This window comes from Macaca fascicularis, chromosome 9 (genome assembly GCF_037993035.2).
Source record: "Macaca fascicularis isolate 582-1 chromosome 9, T2T-MFA8v1.1".
Classification (NCBI taxonomy): Eukaryota; Metazoa; Chordata; class Mammalia; order Primates; family Cercopithecidae; genus Macaca; species Macaca fascicularis.
The window spans coordinates 102,192,754-102,211,542 of NC_088383.1; the positions used below are offsets into that span (position 1 = coordinate 102,192,754).

Consider the following 18,789-nt stretch of genomic DNA (forward strand, 5'->3'; position numbering starts at 1 on the left):
TTTCTAAAATGTTAGAAGTTTTATAAATAAATGTTTGTGTCCTACTGAAAGCAATTCATTACCGCACCCCAATTCCTGGGTAAATAACACTAAATGTACCCTAAGAATTTTCTAGCATATTCTAATACATAGACCAGAGCAAAGGTACCACGGAGGAACGTAAGAGGTAGGGATGCAAACTCAGTCCTGGGGGCAGTTGATGAATCAGCCTGTGAGTCAGCCTAGATAACAAAGCCCAGAGAGCTGTTTCCCTCTGGGCAACATCACGTTCACCAGGTGAAATGTACAACTGCAGCATTTCTCAAGTGAAATCTCCCTCTATCAGGCTCTCCATACGGACTGGGGACTCCCCTCCACATGAGCTGTATTAAACTCTCTGGAGATGGGCGCCAGATGACTGCACGTTTAGAGATCTCCCTTGATGAGTTCCCTGTGTCTAAATATTGAGAATCACTTGCTTATGATGAGCACTTTGATTTTCCTAAACATCCTAGAAAAAAATTGGACTAATATAATCAGTTTACTAGACAAAGCCACTTGATTAGAAACCCAATCCTGGAAACACGGCCTGCAACAATCTTCCGGCACAAGGATCATTTTCCAGTTCAACTCGGACCAAGTCAGTCCCTTGTCATGGAGCACCTTTCATGGAGCCCCATGGTCTTCCCATCAAGGACAAATGTCTCAGCCTCGCACCTACAGCCCTCAGGAACATGCTTCCCTTTCAACACACTTCTGAATGAGCCAGGAGCTATGGCATATTCACTGGTGTTCCCCAAAATGCACTTCCTTTTTTTCTTTCTCCCCTTTTTTTTGTTTTTTTTTTGAGATGGAGTATTGTTCTTTCGCCCAGGCTGGAGTGCAGTGGCACAATCTCGGCTCACTGCAACCTCTGTCTCCTCAGTTCAAGCAATTCTCCTGTCTCAGCCTCCAGAGTAGCTGGGATTACAGGCGCATGCCACCATGCCCAGCTAATTTTTCTATTTTCAGTAGAGACAGAGTTTCACCGTATTGGTCAGGCTGGTCTCGAACTCCTGACCTCAAGAGATCTGCCCGCCTTGGCCTCCCAAAGTGGGGATTATAGGCATGAGCCACCACGCCTGGCCGAGGGAAATTTCTTTGGTGATCACTTCTATTTGCGAATGCCAGGATGAGCAGCTACGTGTTGGTTCAAATAGGCTGAATCCAAGAGCAGAAAGTGTTTCAGGGATTAAATGAACAAATGCTGCAGAGAGTTTGAGTAAGAAGAGACCTGAAGCTGGACCATTGGATTTTGCAACATGAAGGTCTTTAGTGACCTTGACAAGAGCAGTTTTGGTGAACTAGCGGGGGCAGCGCGCCCGGCCCCAAAACACCCTTCTTAAAAAAAATTTTTAAACCATATTCAATGCCCACCTATCATTCACTCACTCATTCATTCACTCAACCAACCAAGCATTTATTAACAATTATGACTTCTCAAGGGCTGTGCAAGGCACCACAAATACAGAGCTGAAAAAGTACTTTCTGAAAGCAGTTGTTTCCTGTATAACGATTTGGTCAATCCTCTCGGGAGGAATGTATTACATTCAGCTCTGGGCTACAGTTATTCATGTTTATCTCTTACCTTCCTACTGAACTGCAAGCTCCTTGGTGGCAAAACAATGGCTTTCTCACCTCTGTATGTCCCACAGTCAGGTGTCATTAATGTTTTCTGAACTAGATCAAATTTAATTTTAAGGCTGGGCTTGGTGGCTCATGCCTGTAATCCCAGCACTTTGGGAGACTGAGGCTGGCAGATGGCCTGAGGTCAGGAGTTCAAGACCAGCTTGGCTAACATGGTGAAACCTCATCTCTACTAAAAATAAAAAAATTAGCCAGGTGTGGTGGCAGGTGCCTGTAATCTTAGCTACTCAGGAGACTGAGGCAGGAGAATCCCTTGAACCCAGGAGGTGGAGGTTTCAGTGAGCCAAGATCACGCCACTGTACTCCAGCCTGGGCAACAGAACAGAAACTCCATCAAAAATAATAATAATAATTAATTTTAAGCAAATGACTTTCGGATTCATGGAATGAAAGACATTTGAAGCGGTGAAGTCTGGCTATGAATGAGTTTTTCCATGTCTATGTTTGGACAGAGCGCAAATTTAGCAGATGGTGCTTCAAAAATAGACATAAGATTTCAAAAATAGTTTCTTCCAGCTATGGGAACGTAGGCTCTAGTTAAGCGGACTGACAGCTGGCGAATTAAGTTGCCATGGTAACAGGTTTTCAGGTCAAGCCTGGAGACTGGGTCAGCCCTCTTCTCTGTCACGGGAACAGTCTGCCAGGGAGGTCAATGAAAAGAACATCTTTGACAACACACACTTTCAGTCAAGCCACCAGTGCCCCAGGGTCTCTACCTTGTGTCATCTTCATATAAAAGCTCTAAGAAAGCATTCCTTAAAAAAGAGCCCCTCAGGTGTTCACTTTCTGTGATATGTGATCATAACTAGCTTCTTTAAATTGCAGGGGCAAATTTTCCTAAGAATATTCACTTTTGTGTTCCAGCATAAATATTTCTAATATCTCCTCTGCAGGAGCCACTATGTGGATAAGAACCTTTAAAATCAGTAGCAGAAGTTGCTGGCAGTGGTTATCTCAGGAGGACGGGACCAAGAGATTTTCACTTTCTGTGTCATGTATCTCTGTGATGTTTACATTTTATTAAGCAGAGTTTTTCTTTTTTCTTTTTTTTTCTTTTTTTGCTCAAGGAAAGAAAAACAAGCTTAAATTGTAAGAATCTGAAAATATATAAATTAGAAGAAGCAGACATTACTTTTATATAGAACGGTAAAGTTTTAGGGTTTGAGTCGGCCGGGCGCGGTGGCTCAAGCCTGTAATCCCAGCACTTTGGGAGGCCGAGATGGGCGGATCACGAGGTCAGGAGATCGAGACCATCCTGGCTAACACGGTGAAACCCCGTCTCTACTAAGAAATACAAAAAATAGCCGGGCGAGGTGGCAGCGCCTGTAGTCCCAGCTACTCGGGAGGCTGAGGCCGGAGAATGGCGTGAACCCGGGAGGCGGAGCTTGCAGTGAGCTGAGATCCGGCCATTGCACTCCAGGCTGGGCGACAGAGCGAGACTCCGTCTCAAAAAAAAAAAAAATAAAATAAGAGTCAACTGAGGCCGGGTGCGGTGGCTCAAGCCTGTAATCCCAGCACTTTGGGAGGCCGAGACGGGCGGATCAGAAGGTCAGGAGATGAAGACCATCCTGGCTAACACGGTGAAACCCCGTCTCTACTAAAAAATACAAAAAAAAAAAAACTAGCCGGGCGAGGTGGCGGGCGCCTGTAGTCCCAGCTACTCGGGAGGTTGAGGCAGGAGAATGGCGTAAACCCGGGAGGTGGAGCTTGCAGTGAGCTGAGATCCGGCCATTGCACTCCAGGCTGGGCGACAGAGCGAGGCTCCGTCTCAAAAAAAAAAAAAAAAAAAAAAAGAGTCAACTGAAGGGAGGCCGGGTGCAGTGGCTCATGACTGTCATCCCAGCACTTTGGAAGGTCAAGGCAGGTGGATCACTTGTGGTCAGGAGTTCAAGACCAGCCTGGCCAACATGGCAAAACCCTGTCTCTACTAAAAATAAAAAAACTAGCCAGGCATGGTGGCACATGTCTGTAATACCAGCTACTCGGGAGGCTGAGCACAAGAATTGCTTGAACCTGGGAGGTGGAGGTTGCAATGAGGCGAGATTATACCACTGCACTCCAGCCTGGGTGACAGACTGAGATTCCATTTCAAAAAAATAAATAAATAAATAAAAAACAAAGCAAGTTAATTGAAGGGAAAAAAAAGCAAATTCTGGGCCAGATGTACTGCTTCTGTCATTCAGGTGTGCAATGCCAAGAGGTATGGATGTCTTGCTGTTCTCTGTCTCATATTTGTTTGTCTTATATTCCCCCAAGATTGTAAGTTGTTTTTTTCTCCTGGTGTCTTTCCCAGCAGGGGGTTCCAGTAGGTGCTCAAAGACACCTTTCCTCAGTTGAACTGAATTACCATGTGATACAGTTTGGATATTCGTCCCCTCCAAATCTCAGGTTGAAATCTGATCCTGAGTGTTGGAGGAGGGGCCTACTGGAAGGTGTTTGGGTCATGGGGGTGGATCCCTCATGAATGGCTTGGTGGCTTCTCTGCAGTAATGAATGAGTTCACCTGAGAGCCAGTTGTTTAAAAGAGAGTGGCACCCTCGCCTCCTCTCTCATTTTCCTCCTCTCTGATCATGTGATGCTGGCTCGCCTTCCCCTTCCTCCATGAGTGGAAGCTTCCCGAAGCGCTCACCAGAAGCACAGGCCGGCACCATGCTTCTTGTACAGTCTGAAGAACCATCAGCCAAATAAACTTCTTTTCTTTATATCTTACCCAGCCTCAGGTATTCCTTTATAGCAATGCAAACAGACTAAGACACTGTGTTAGGGAAAACAAATGTTTTCCCTTGAAGCATCTAGATAGTTGAGGCTATTAGAAGTTTTTGTTTTGTTTGGTTTGGTTTGTTTTAATGCTGAAGGAAAGTTTCTCTTAGCCAGATTAGGAAGCCGACATACAGAACGCCACCCTTGACCCAGCCCTGGCAAATATTCATTTTATAGAACAAAGACAGCACTTCCAGATCAAAGAGCCCGGTTTATTTTCTGTAATAAAGAAATTTCATACCACTTCTCGGCCTTTTGGCTAAGATCAAGTGTAGAAATTTCACTTTGTCATCTTGCACTTAAAAATAAAATTGCCCTGCAGACACAGCTCATTTGCAGACCAACCCTTGGTGACCTTCTTTGTTTGAAATCCAAATACAAGGAACCCAAGTTTTGGTTTATTTCCTGTCTTGATTTCAGACTTCTGATTTCCAGAACTGCGAGAGAATGTTTCTGTTGCTTAAGCCACCCGGTTTGCAATAGTTTAGGACAGCAGCCCTAAAACTAACAGGGTCTAGCTTAGGAGAAACGACAGAATGAAGAAAGATGCCCTGATCTTTCTAATTCAGAGGCTACTCCAGATAACCCATCAATGAGGGCTGCCTCGTGCAGGCCAGAAAGCGCTTAGTGCCCTTCCCACACAGATACAAATGCTGGTGACAACAGTCATCGGCAGGGGAGGTCCGAGGGAAATGGGTGGGACTACTCGGTTCTGCACCCTATGGTGTTATTGGTGCTGGCCTGTGTCCTCTGTGTTTCGTGGTTTTTTTTTGTTTTGTTTTGTTTTGTTTTTTGTCATCACTGGTGTGGAAGCAAAGGGAGCCATGGATATTCTTGAGTCACTGCAGGGCATCTGCAGTGCTGAGTGTCCAAAGCCAAGTAGTATGCTCAGGGTGCTGCTAGGAAGAGGGTGACGGGCAGAGCATACTGCTGATGTGCTGGGGCCATCTCAGTCTTGTTACCAAGAGGAAGCCAGCTAACCCTCACTGGAAACTCACGACTACTTAGTCAAAAAATGGGCCAAAACATTCATAATGGGTGCATAAGCAGGGCCAGGGGCTGAGATCAGGCTGAGCAAGATGAGAAGTGTGGTGGGAGTGGGCAGGGCAGGCAGGGATGGTGCTGCTATGGGTGTAGAGTGAACCCTTGGGTGGCCTGAGAGCCGAGTTCTGAACCAGAGAAGCAAGGAGAAGATGGGCCCCAAGGAGCCACCACACCTGGCTAATTTTTTTGAATTTTTATTAGAGACAAGGTTTCACCATGTTGGCCAGGCTGGTCTCGAACTCCTGACCCCAGGTGAGTCACCTGCCTTGGCCTCCCAAGGCGTTGGGATTATAGGCGTGAGCCACCGTGCTCAGCCAGGAGGGAGAGTTTCAAGGAAGCAGGTGAGTGTGGTGAGATAAGGGGCCCCTCCCTTCCCAGGGCACATGTTGAGACTGGGGTAACAGATGGGGCCCTTGGTCATGCATCTTAGGGCTGAGGAAGCGACAGAGACACTTGTAGCATCACATCATCCTGGGAAAACACTGAGAGGGGGTCAGACTCAGCTGCCTGAGAGGCCTGATTGTCCTGTAGGCCCTCCCTCCCTGAGCCCTCAGCCCCAACCACACCTAGAGTGGCACCTGATGGCCCTGAATGACTGGCAACCCATGTCAGAGACCAAGGACAATGCGGGTTATGCTGAAGAGAAGCAATTGCTTAGAGGACCTGGGCCTGTTTGGGGACAAGATGGGGCCAGCATTATGGGAGAAAGAGAAGGAAGCTCCAGTCGAAGACCACTCCCATGAGACTGGTACTGACAGCAGAGACCAGAGGTGGCACCTTTGGGAGGTGAGGAGACACACGGAGGAGAGCACGGGGCCATTCCTTGAGCCAAACAGCCTGGGGACACTGTATGGGGTGGAAGCCATGAACCTGAAGCAAAGCCCTGGGTCTTCTGCTGGAGCCCACATGTGCTTTCTGTGCTCACCGTGAGGTTGTTCAGTAAAGGGCTGGTTCACCCTTCCCCTCTACCTTGAAGGGCATTTTGTAAACAATTGCAATGTCTCAATTAGGCAGCCCCACCTGCCTCGCAGGGCCCCTGTCTGGGTGGGCAGGGAGTTACAGGCTTGTGATCAATGGCAGGCTTTCTCTAGACACTTTCCTGTGTGTCTTTAGCAGCCTCCCCTTGGGGGTGGCTGGACCTTCAGAAGGGTCAGCTTACCTCCCATGCCTGGCACGCTGGGCCCACTCAAGTCATTTGGATGTGGAGCAGAAGGCGGATCATAGCCGATCACCAAGTCAATGGTGGCCTGGGTAGAAATAATTCATTGCAAATATTATCAGTGCAGGGCACCAGCATGTTATAGACTCAATGCAAGTGACTTCAGCAGGAGCCAAAGTCTTGGAAGGGGTAAGAGATAGGGAGTAGGAAAGCAAGGCTGGAAAGGGGAAGGGGGACACAAGCTTGACTGTTCCTGTCCTTCCACTGAGAGCTAAGGCGGGGTGGGGAAGGAGCTCCCTGTCACAGGTTGCCAAGTGTATCCTTGCTAAGGGGCCACCTCATCAACAGAGTAAAGTTGTGATAAGCAGGTGTGAACTTGTCACACACCTCCATCCTAGACTGGAGATGCCCTCCCATCACAGAAGTACAATTACAGAGGTTCACTGTAAATGATTAATTTATTTGTTTGCTCATTGCTTATTTCATTATGAATTGCTGAGATTTATTTTCATGCTTCTCTTTAAAGAAGTTTAGGGCCGGGCACAGTGGCTCATGCCTATAATCCTAGCAGTTTGAGAGGCCGAAGCGGGTGGATCACCTGAGGTCAGGAGTTCGAGACCAGCCTGGCCAACATGGCGAAACACCATCTCTACTAAAAATACAAAAATTAACTGAGCATGGTGGCAGGCGCCTGCAATCCCAGCTACTCAGAGGCTGAGGCAGAAGAATTGCTTGAACCCAGAGGCAGCAGAGGTTGCGATGAGCTGAGATCATGCCACTTCACTCCAGCCTAGGCAAAAGAACGAGACTCTGTCTTTTTTTTTTTTTTTTTTGAGACAGTCTCACTGTGTCACCCAGGCTGGAGTGCAGGGCACAATCTCGGCTCACTGCAGCCTCCACCGCCTGGGTTCAAACGATTCTCCTGCCTCAGCCTCCTGAGTAGCTGGGAGTACAGGCATGCATCACCACGCTCAGCTAATTTTTTGTATTTTTAGTGAGACAGGGTTTCATCATGTTGGCCAGGCTGGTCTCTATCTCCTGACCTTGGATCCGCCCGCCTCAGCCTCCCAAAGTACTGGGATTACAGGCGTGAGCCACTGTGCCCGGCGAGACTCTGTCTTAAAAAAAAAAAAGAGAGAGAACTTTAAGTGACTAACAAGGCTGGGCATGGTGGCTTGAGATTTTAATCCCAGTACTTTGGGAGGCCAAGGCGGGTGGACCATGAGATCAGGAGTTCGAGACCAGCCTGACCAACACAGTAAAACACCATCTCTACTAAAAATACAAAAATTAGCTGGGCATGGTGGTGGGCACCTGTAATCCCAGCTGCTCAGAAGGCTGAGGCCGGAGAATCGCTTGAACCCGGGAGGCGTAAGTTGCAGTGAGCCAAGATCGTGCCACTGCACTGCAGCCTGGGCAACAGAGCTAGACTCCGTCTCAAAAAAAAAAAAGTGACTAACAAAACATGTATATAAAATTGTGATTCATAAAATAGGATAAAAAAAGGAGAATTGAATCTGGCTAAAGAGGAAACAAATATGCAGACCATGAAGTTAAATATAATTGCCATTTCTCTTGTGTAATCCGTGACCTCCAAAATGCCTAGAGCCAAACAAAAAGGGAAACTGAAAACGTTATGTAGCTTTCACCAGCAACAGAAGGAAACATACTAGTTCCTTACCAGAGACAAAGTTATTCCCACTTACCAGAGCTGAGATCAATTTCTCACCTGGAGCATTATTTTAGGGCAGAGTTTGCTGTATACAGTACTTTTTAATTTCATGGACTCACAAAATTTCAAAAAAATTGCTAGGGGAAATCAACATTGGGTTGCTAACCCGTATTTTGCCAAATACCTGCCCTCAACTATCATCTATTATCACAATCATTTTATAAAAGGGAGGCATGTTAACACCAAAAATGAGCAGAGACAAACCTCAGAATAAAGGGAGTCCTTTGCAAATAAGGATGGCGCACACGTACACACACACATGTGCACACACATGCAAGGTGACCAGAAAAAATACAGGACATCATATTTAGGACATACTTACACTGAGAAATTATTCATTGTTTATGTGATTTTTTTTTTTTTTTTTTTTTTTTTTTTTTTTTGAGACAGAGTCTCACTCTGTCGCCCAGGCTGGAGCGCCATGGCACAATCTCGGCTCATTGCAGCCTCCACCTCACACCTGGGTCCCAGTGATTCTCCTGCTTCAGCCTCCTGGGTAGCTGGGATTACAGGCAAGCGCCACCACGCCCAGCTAATTTTTGTATTTTTTTAAAATAGAGATGGGGTTTCACCATGTTGGCCAGGCTGGTCTCAAACTCCTGACCTCAGGTGATCTGCCCGCCTCAGCCTCCCAAAGCGCTGGGATTATAGGTGTGAGCCACCTTGCCCGGTCTGTTTATGTGAATTTAAATACACATCCTATATTTTCATTTGCCACTTTTCCTACATCTGGTAAACACACACATATACAGTGCATTGCCCTATTTTTTTCTATTTCTCTATTTATCAGTGAATACTCCCCCATAGACTGGTACACCCTGTGACGTGGAACTACTGCTCTGGAAGACACTGAACAGGATAAGGAATATGCCCCCAGCCACAGTTTCACAGCACACAAAGAATCATAAAAGCAGCATCTCATGGCTGAATGCAGGGAGCACTGAAGGGCTTAGTTGCTAAACTTAATCTAAGAATCAAACTTTTCAAACCTAGAAGAACACACGGACAGCCACCCCCTTGATCTGTGGTTTTCATGCTGTGTTCTAGTAACCTCGGGATTCCCAGAGGTACTCCAGGGAACCCCAAAAGGGTAAGAGGAATTACAGGGGGCAGGGCTTGAGGCCCTTCATTTTCTTTACCCGATGATATGGTTTAGAAGTTTGTTGCCTCCAAATCTCATGTTGAAATGTGACCTCCAATAGTGGAGGTGGACCCTTGTGGGAGGTGTTTGGGTCATGGGGGTGGATCCCTCATGAAGGGCTTGGTACCATTCTTGTAGTAATGAGTGAGTTCTCATTCTATTAGTTACTGCAAGGTCTGGTTATTAAAAAGGGTCTGGCCCCTTCCCCCTCTTCTCTCTTGCTCCCTTTCTCACCATGTGTCATGCCTGCCTCCTCTCCACCTTCCCGCACGAGCAAAAGCTTCCTGAGGCCTCACCAGAAGCCAAGCAGATGTCAGTGTCATGCGTGGACAGCCTGCAGAACTGTGAGCCAAATAAACTTCTTTTCTTTATAAATTTCCCAGCCTCATGGACTAACACACTCCATTGAATCACAACAGTTCTGCCATTCTAGGAGTCTACATATGCTTTCTTCTGTGCTTAAAAAAAAAGAAGGCAGAAAAATCACTGACTTATACCATCGTGCCTCAGAATCATTTCTCTCAGCTAGGTTTTGGGTAAACAGATGATAGCCGACATTTTGAATGTGTGTTTTGATTAGAATGCTGATTTGTGGCAAACCTGTAAGTTTTAGAGACCAGACCAGCAAAATTGCCATTCTCTCACGTGGCTGTTGAGAAGCCTCGCTCTGCCTACAGGGACTCCATCTTTTAGTGTGAATTTTTCTCCCTTTGCCCAGGCTCCCAAGAAAAATAAATTGATTGGAAAAATGAAGGGGTTGGAAGTTATGGGCCAAAGACAGTATCTTTATGAGTGCTTCTTATTAATTATATGAAATCTGGGACTTGTGACACTTGAGTCATTTTTTTAAAAGCACATGCACTTGAGAAAGAGAATTCTGGTCTTGCATCAGACAATATTAAGAAGTACTTTATTTTATTTTATTTTATTTTATTTTATTTTATTTTATTTGAGACAGAGTCTTGCTCTGTTGCCCAGGCTGGAGTGCAGTGGCGCGATCTTGGCTCACTACAACTTGGGCCTCCCGGGTTCGTTGATTCTCCTGCTTCAGCCTCCCAAGTAGCTGGGACTACAGGCACATGCCACCATGCCCGGCTAATTTTTTGTATTTTTAGTAGAGATGGGGTTTCACCATGTTAGGCAGGATGGTCTCGATCTCCTGACCTCATGATCTGCCTGCCTCAGGCTCCCAAAGTGCTGGGATTACAGGCGTGAGTCACTACACCCAGCAAGATATACTTACTGAGAGAGGCTGTGACCAGAAAACATCCAACACCCAATGTAATAAAGATTATGAGACCAGGCGTGGTGGCTCATGCCTGTAATCCCAGCACTTTGGTAGGTCGAGGTGGGAGGATCACCTAAGGTCAGGAGTTTGAGACCAGCCTAACCAATATGATGAAACTCCATCTCTACTAAAAATATAAAAATTAACTGGGCATGGAGGCACTTGCCTATAATCCCAGCTACTCGGGAGGCTGAGGCTGGAGAATCACTTGAACCCAGGAGGAAGAGGTTGCAGTGAGCCGAGATTACACCACAACACTCCAGCCTGGGTGACAGAGTAAGACTCCATCTCAAAAAAATAAAAAATAGATTATGATATTACCATCTTCATATTCCAAGGTTATATCAATGAACTGCCTTCTACAGAATGTTTCAAAGAGTATCTGATACACAGAATTATACATAACCACACAAATGTGGGTTATGTATAATAACTCGCAGGCGCGAGCCACCTCGTCTGGCCTTAGACCTTTTTCTTAATGAAATTTTGCTCAATCATCTCACTTCAAAGCCATTCAGTGAGAGAGAAAACACTCACCCCAGTATCTTGCCCCCTTTCATTTAGCAGGGAGATCAGCTTGTATGGCAGGGATCTGCTCTGGTCACCAGTCAGGTCCTTCAGGGCTACGGTCGCTGTGCCAATTAATCTGCAAGGAAAACAGGAAAGCACATAGCAGCCTAAGTAGGAGATAGGCTTCCACTGACTCAGGACCTCTCAACCCCTACCTCTTCATCTGTTATAATTAAAGTTACCTATAGTGAGATGTGGGCCATTTTGCCATGAGCGTCGCAGGGCATTTTGGCAGTAAGTGTATCTTCCATCACTTCTCCATTACAAGAGTCAAACTCTGGTGCCTATGAAATTCCTGTCTTTTTTTTTTCTTTTTTCTTTTCTTTTCTTTTGTTTTTTTGAGACAGACTCTTGCTGTGTCACCCAGGCTGGAGTGCCCTGGGGCGATCTCCACTTACTGCAGCCTCCATGTACTGGGTACAAGTGATTCTCCTGCCTCAGCCTCCCAAATAGCGGGGACTGTAGGCGCCCACCACCACACCCAGCTAATTTTTGTATTTTTCATAGAGATGGGTTTTCGCCATGTTGGCCAGGATGGTGGTCTCGAACTCCTGACCTCAGGTGGTCTGCCCACCTCAGCTGCCCAAAGTGCTGGGATTACAGGTGTGAATCACCGCTCGCAGCCTGAAATTTCAACAGTCATGAAGGAGATAGAAGGGCAAGAGGTGAAGACTGAATAGAGTGGCCAGACAGTGGCTCATGCCTGTAATCCCAGCATTTTGGGAGGCTGAGGTGGAAGGATCAATTGAGTCCAGGAGTTTGAGACCAGCCTGGGCAAGATGATGAGACCCCATCTCTACAAAAAATTAAAAAATTAATTGGGTGTGGTAATGCCTGTAATTCCAGCTACATGGGAGAATAAGGTGGGAGGCTCACTTGAACCCAGGAGGTTGAGGTTGCAGTGAGCTATGATTGCATCACTGTACTCCAGGCTGGACGACAGAGTGAGACCTTGTCTCAAAAAAAAGAAAAAGAAAAAAGAAAGACTAAATATAGCCCAGCCCCCTCCCCCCGCCACGCCCCGCCACCCAGAATCCAGAAAGAAAAGTAGGACAAAATTTAGTGAGAGAGGAAGGCATTTCTCTGTAATGGAAATGTAAAAGGACCCATAAATCTTTGCCCACTGTGAAAATAATCCCCCAAGTAGACCTTCTAGGGTTGTAAATAGGTTGCTAGTTCACTGATAGGGTTAGCTTGCTATCCTCTGTATGATGGTGCAGCATTCAAACGTTCAGCGTGTGTACTTCTCTCTTCCTAGAACTTGGTGGAAAATATCAGCCTCTGCCACTTGCCTGTCTATCTCCTATCGCACCTAACATATTGGCACAGAAGTACCCTCGTGTCTCTGCTCACGAGGAAAGCCTCCTCGACGCAGGGATTGCTGCCTGTTTTATTCACTACTCTAACACAGTACCAGAACATAGTAGATACTTAACAACAGGTTCCTGAATGAAGGAAAGAATAAATAAGTCAAAACATTTTTATAGTTAGGGAACATGATCAAAAACACCTATAGAACACACGTTCCCCAGTCTATATAAAAATGTAACCTGTGAAAAATAGCCTGTAAATTGGGGTTATAACATGAAACATGAATGAGAGTAGGTAAACCGGGGAAGTTCCTTGTGTGAAATGCAATCAGAAAGGCAGAGAGTCACATGTTTTCAGTATGTATCCTGATAAAGGACAGAAGAAATATTTAGAATGTTTTATTTATTTTCTTCGCTGAGACGGAGTTTCGTTCTTACTGACCAGGCTGGAGTACAATGGAGCGATCTCGGCTCACCGCAACCTCTGCCTCCTGGGTTCAAGCAATTCTCCTGCCTCAGCCTCCCAAGTAGCTGGGATTACAGGCATGTGCCACCACGCCTGGCTCGTTTTGTATATTTTTAGTAGAGATGGGGTTTCTCCATGTTGGTTAGGCTGGTCTAGAACTTCCAATCTCAGGTGATCCACCCGCCTTAGCCTCCCAAAGTTCTGGGATTACAGGTGTGAGCCACTGTGCCCAGCCCAATATTTAGAATTTTTAACTGTTACTTACTTATATCCTGTGTACATTGGCACTCACTTACACTAGCAGATAGTATAGAAAATCATTAGCATAAAAATAGAAAGCTAAACATTGAGTCCTTAAAGTGATAGCAGAGATTCCTTATGCCAAAATATCTGGGGTGAGGAAACTGCAATTGAACATTTCTACGTAACTCTGGGCTTTTGGACAAACACAATAATCAGGAAAATTCATCTTGTGGAAAAAGAATTCATTTTATTTTAAAATATAATACAGTTTCTTTAAAAATCAGAAGGTAAAAGTTGTTTCTCAGAAGTGCTCCGGGGACGCCACATGGTAACATAGGCACATCATTTTTGAAGTGATAGATGTTAGCAGTATCTGTATTATTCTCCCCAGTCCTCTTCAGTCTTCAGAAATAGGATTAGATTTTAATGCTAGGGTCCGTAACTCAACCATATAGGTCCAGAGATTTGGCAATATTAATAAGTGTCTTTGCGTTCTATGAATAGGATATTGCACAAGACCAGGAAATTGCTATAGCACCCTGTTTCGCCCAATTTACCCAATGATAGGAGCGCTTTGCACATGATGTCTTCTTGGAAGAGTGCACTTTCTTGTAAAGAACACCACACAAGATGCTCAACAACTGTGATGGACTCTCATCCCTTCTAATATCACAAGCAGAATTTGTAGTTGGGGTCAGGTGCGGTGGCTCATGCCTGTAATCCTAGCACTTGGGGAGGCCAAGGTGGGTGGATCACTTGAGGCCAGGAGTTCAAAACCAGCCTGGCCAACATGGTGAAACCCCATCTCTACTAAAAATACAACAAATTAGCCAGGTGTGGTGGTGCACGCCTGTAATTCCAGCTACTTGGGAGGCTGAGGTAGGAGAATCACTTGAACCCGTGAGGCAGAGGTTACAGTGAGCCAAGATCAGGCCACTGCACTCCAGCCTGGGTGACAGAGCAAGACCCTGTCTCAAAAAAAAAAAAAAAAAAAAAAAGAGTCCGCCGTAGTTGGCAATGGAAAAGAAAATTTTTGCCTCCAGAGGGATAATAGTGAACTTTTCAGCCCTTTTTGGTCAATAAAGAAATAAATTCTCCCAGTCAATGCTGAGAATTGGTGGGAATTTTCTCCTGTTTTATTGTTGTTGCTGTTTTTCCTGCTGCTGTCATACATTTAATGTTTACATGTTACAAAACCATAATTTATTGTTATTATTTTTTCTCAAAACTATTATCTTTTAAGGAAATTTTTAAAATAAAACTATGTTTTACATTAACAGAAAAAAAGATTGGATGGGAATTTTACAGAGTATGTTTTTAGATCAGTATGTTTTTCAGGCTTTTTTACAGGAGTATATTTTTTCTCCTTACTTAGATATTTATTCCCGTGACATACTGAGGACACCCATTACTCCATCTTCACCAGACAAAACAGATGAGCCTCCAAACAAGGTGAAAGCCCCTAAAATCTCTTCCACATCTCTCTCAGCCACACAGCATGAGTATTAAGGAGAATTTATTTCCATGGTTTTTAAGTCATGAAATCAGCTAATTGAGTTTTCAAGAAAATCAAAACGTAAAAACTTCAGGTTTAAAAGTCATCCAACTGGTATTAAATGTCTAAATGCGATGAAAGATGTGGAAAGAAACTGGACTTCATTCCTTGCAATTCTATAATTCATAGCCCAACCCTAGGACTGAGACAGCAACACTGCACACTTGAACATCTACCGATTTGCTTCTGCTAAAGTCAAAATGACCTGAATCTCTGTCATCAATAAATAAATCTTAGAACAAACAGTGCAACATGCTGGGACTACGCTGAAGGAGAAAGAGGGCCAGCCTGGTGTTGGACCAGTGTGTCTTGACCTCAGCACTACTGACATTTTGAACCCATTAATTTTTTTTTTTATGGGAGGCTATACTGTTCAGCTAGATACCATTTGTGATCATCGAAAACTTCGAGGCACATTGCCAGTTGTTCCCTGGAGGGCAAAACTGCCCAGGTTGAAAACAACTCCTGTTCTATTCCTAACTCTGTCCCAACTTTCTTAAAGTGCTTGGCTAAGTCACCCAACTCTTCGTTATTTGCAAACAAGTGGATTGAAGCAAAAAATTTCTCAAATGCTTTCCAGCTCTAACAGTCTGCTACTAGGCTTGTATATGTGATGCTTTCTATATATGTCTACGGGAAACCATCTAATGTTAAATATTTCTTTTCTGGCCAGGTGTGGTGGCTCACACCTGTCATCTCACCACTTCAGGAAGCTGAGGTAGGAGGATAACTTGAGTCCAAGAAGTTCCAGACCAGCCTGGGCACACACACAAAAAATGAAAAATTAGCTGGGTGTGGTGGCTCACACCAGTAGCCTCAGCTACTTGGGAGGCCGAGTGAGTCGTCAATATGCTACTGCATTTCAGCCTGGGCAACCGAGCAAGACCTTGTCTCAAATAATAATAATAATCAATTTTTTCTCTCTCTCTTTTTTTTTTAAAGTCCTGATCTCTAATTTAGAGAAAAAAAAATCTCTTAGAACATGTCCATGTTAGACCATCCAGAATGCTAGGCAGGGTTTCTGCCTTCAAAGAGATTATCTTATAATGTCATGAATCAAACTAGAATTCACACAGAGTGTCAGGAGAGAAGGTTAGGCCAATAACAGAAATGTGGAATGCAGTGTGTGCTACGTAATACAATAGGGAATAGTGAGGCTGATGGTTAACTGGAAACAACAGGCTTGCCTAAAACACAAAGCCTGTCTGCTGACCCTTTATGGCCTTGAGTGGTTTTACAACCTCCATTCTGACCCAACCAATAACTGCTAGTTTCTCTTCCCCCAGAGAGGGTAGTAACAGGTCACTGACCAGGAATGGAGTAAAATAACAGAAACCAATTATAAAGCCTAACCTCAATTCCTTATTTTAGAAACCTTTAGTTTCATATCCTATTTGGAAAGAAAGATTTGCTTTCTCCTAAAATTCTGATGCTTTTGTAGGGGGGACACATAAAAGGATTTATTATTTATTTTTTTTTTTTTTCTGAAGTAAAGATAATGTGTTTAGACGAAGGCCTGGAAAGCCTTGAATCCCAAAGATATTTTTACAACAGGTTGACTTCAGGAAAAATTCAAACAGAACTTCTAGGAGTTTTCATTGTGAATTGAAGAAAACATGTCCCATGGGTAAGTCTGAGCTCTGCAGTGACTCCCAGAGCACTCCTGGCCTAGGCCTATTTTCTATGACGTTGCCTGGATACAAAATACTGTGAAAAACTGGGAAATGATGACTTGGCCTCTTACACAGAGGATAAGAACAGTTTGGTCTAACCATAAGCCAATTTCCTTTAAAGGAGGTGACACTAAACCAAGAGCCTTTTTTCTTTTCTATTACTGATGTTATGAAAATGCTAGAATATTATAGTGTGACAGTGATGGGGAAGCTTTGCTCTATACGTTCATGGAAAAGTAAGTCTCCCCATGAACTCCAACCAACACTAAAACAGAAGGACTACTGTCTCAAAAGGGAATTTTATAGTGAAAGAATCTCGACGTCCTCTGGCCCTCCAGCTTTCCTTGTGGAATTAATAAACTGCAGATGTCTTCAAAGTGAAGAAAAAGCCAGTCATGCTTCTTTGTCTTTCAGCCCACGAATGTCATAGAGTTTGGCATCAAGTCTCTATGTGACATCAAATATTACGCAATGGGAGCAACTACTTGAAAATAAGATGTTATGATTGCGGGAATAAAAGAGTTTAAATGTAAACCAGTCAACTTAGTCTTGCAAGTATTGGTTAAGAGCCACGTAAACTGTTTTTCTTTCCCTCCATCTTCTTAAAATAGACAGAGTATAGTTTGTTTACAAAAGAGAAATGGAAAATGTTCTCCCCTCTAGCATGGGCGCAAATGTGAAGGGCCGCATGCCTCTGGAGTGAGTAAGGGCTTTGCCAGCTGACTCTTCCTCCGGGGAGCTCACGTACACCAAGTTGTTCCTCTCTGCAGCAGAGACACAGCCCACATGATTTCTGGAGGAGGAGTAACTTGGAAATTCCTTCATGAAGGAAAAAATGTGTTGGAGGCTGAGAAATAAATCACATGTTGCACTGTTTCTGCCTCTAGAGATGGCAGCTCGGTCTCAACTTCCCGACCTCTGAGCAGGAACAGCAATCTCAACTGGACTGGGGACAAACATGATTCCAAGCTGCTCCTAGGTCCCCTGTAGGAAACCTAAAAAGAGGCTGACCTCCCCACCGTCAAAGCAGTGGGCTCTCAGCTGGCCATGCCTTGTCATTTTGGCAGGCCTATGGCCCTGGGGTTCCAAGGCTGGGCCCTGTCTCCCTCCCCTACACTTCTCCCTCTTCTAGGCCAGTATCTGTCAAGCTCCTGCCCTGATCCCCAGCCAAAAGGCAGGAGAACCAAGCATGCCCCCTGTGAAAGAGACTGGTAGGAGAGGCCGTGTCAGCTGACCCAAGAGTCTTCGCTTGGCCAAACTTGAGTGGAGTTCCTGAGCCTCCTCCTAGGCCTGCCTAGTGCTTTCTTATGAAATCCAGTGTTAGCAGAGAATCCTACTCAGCCAGTCTAGCAAACAACCCCCATCCTTGAGATGTGATCACCCTCCATATCTGATCGGGTTTCTCATTCTCTGCCATCCCCCAGGTGATGTCCTCAGCAAGAATCCTGTTAGGTTGGGTTAGCCAGAATCCCCCTGACCGTGACATTTCCGCTTAGGAATGTTCCATCCACTGACCTCCACACTGCTCCTTGGCTACCATTGCCCATGCTGTGTCTGAGCGGCACCCCATCTCTCTTCCCTCCCACGAGTCCCCGTTGCAGGGGTCACTTGACCTCACTCAGTCCTGAATGAAGCCTTCCTGCCCATACTGTACCAGGTGTCACTGAATAATTCTTTCTGAAAACACCCACGGCAGCAGCTCATATCACAGGAAGCCCTTGCTAAGGTAAAATCCCCGCAAAGGGCTGCGCCTCGGTTCACCCCTCCACTTGCACTTGCCCACCCACCCTCACTCGGCCTCCGCATCGTCTCCCAAAACATTTCTCAGAATGTGCTTCCCCAGACGTCCCTCACCAGGGCGTCTGCAGATTCCCAAGTCCCTGAGTTCGACTTTTTCCTTTAGGTTAATTCTTATACCCAGGAAGTCCGAGAAACAATGGTCTAGACAGTAACTCCCAAAGGCTGTGGGAGTAAAGTGGAGGAGGTGGAGGGCTGGGGGTAGGGAAGGCAGCAGGCAACGCGGGATCTGGGGAGAGAGGGACGTGAGTGGTTTTAAAAACATTCAGCATGGGAATCCAGGCTCACTTTGGAGAACCAGGCATCGTCCAATTATTTAATAGAACAAACTAGCAGGCAAACTCCATGAACACCTCCTGGGCAGGCCTAGTGACCTGCGCTCCCCC

General features: G+C 45.3%; 1 protein-coding gene across 6 annotated transcripts in view; it reads right to left on the bottom strand.

Annotated features, from left to right (window-relative positions):
• The window catches only part of MYOF (myoferlin), a 172,810-nt gene that overhangs the window by 111,413 nt on the left and 42,608 nt on the right, over nt 1–18,789 (bottom strand). For 4 of the 6 annotated variants that reach the window (XR_012417954.1, XM_005565966.5, XM_005565965.5 and 1 more), the window contains exons 4-5: nt 11,327–11,435; nt 6,629–6,716 (exon numbers count right to left, since the gene is read on the bottom strand). Coding sequence is in view for 3 of the 6 variants with exons in the window: in XM_005565966.5 (XP_005566023.3) it covers nt 6,629–6,716; nt 11,327–11,435 (197 nt within the window). In the remaining 3 variants the exon portion in view is untranslated. The remainder of the gene's footprint in view (nt 1–6,628; nt 6,717–11,326; nt 11,436–18,789) is intronic. The other 2 variants (XM_074002215.1, XM_074002214.1) reach the window with 1 other exon arrangement.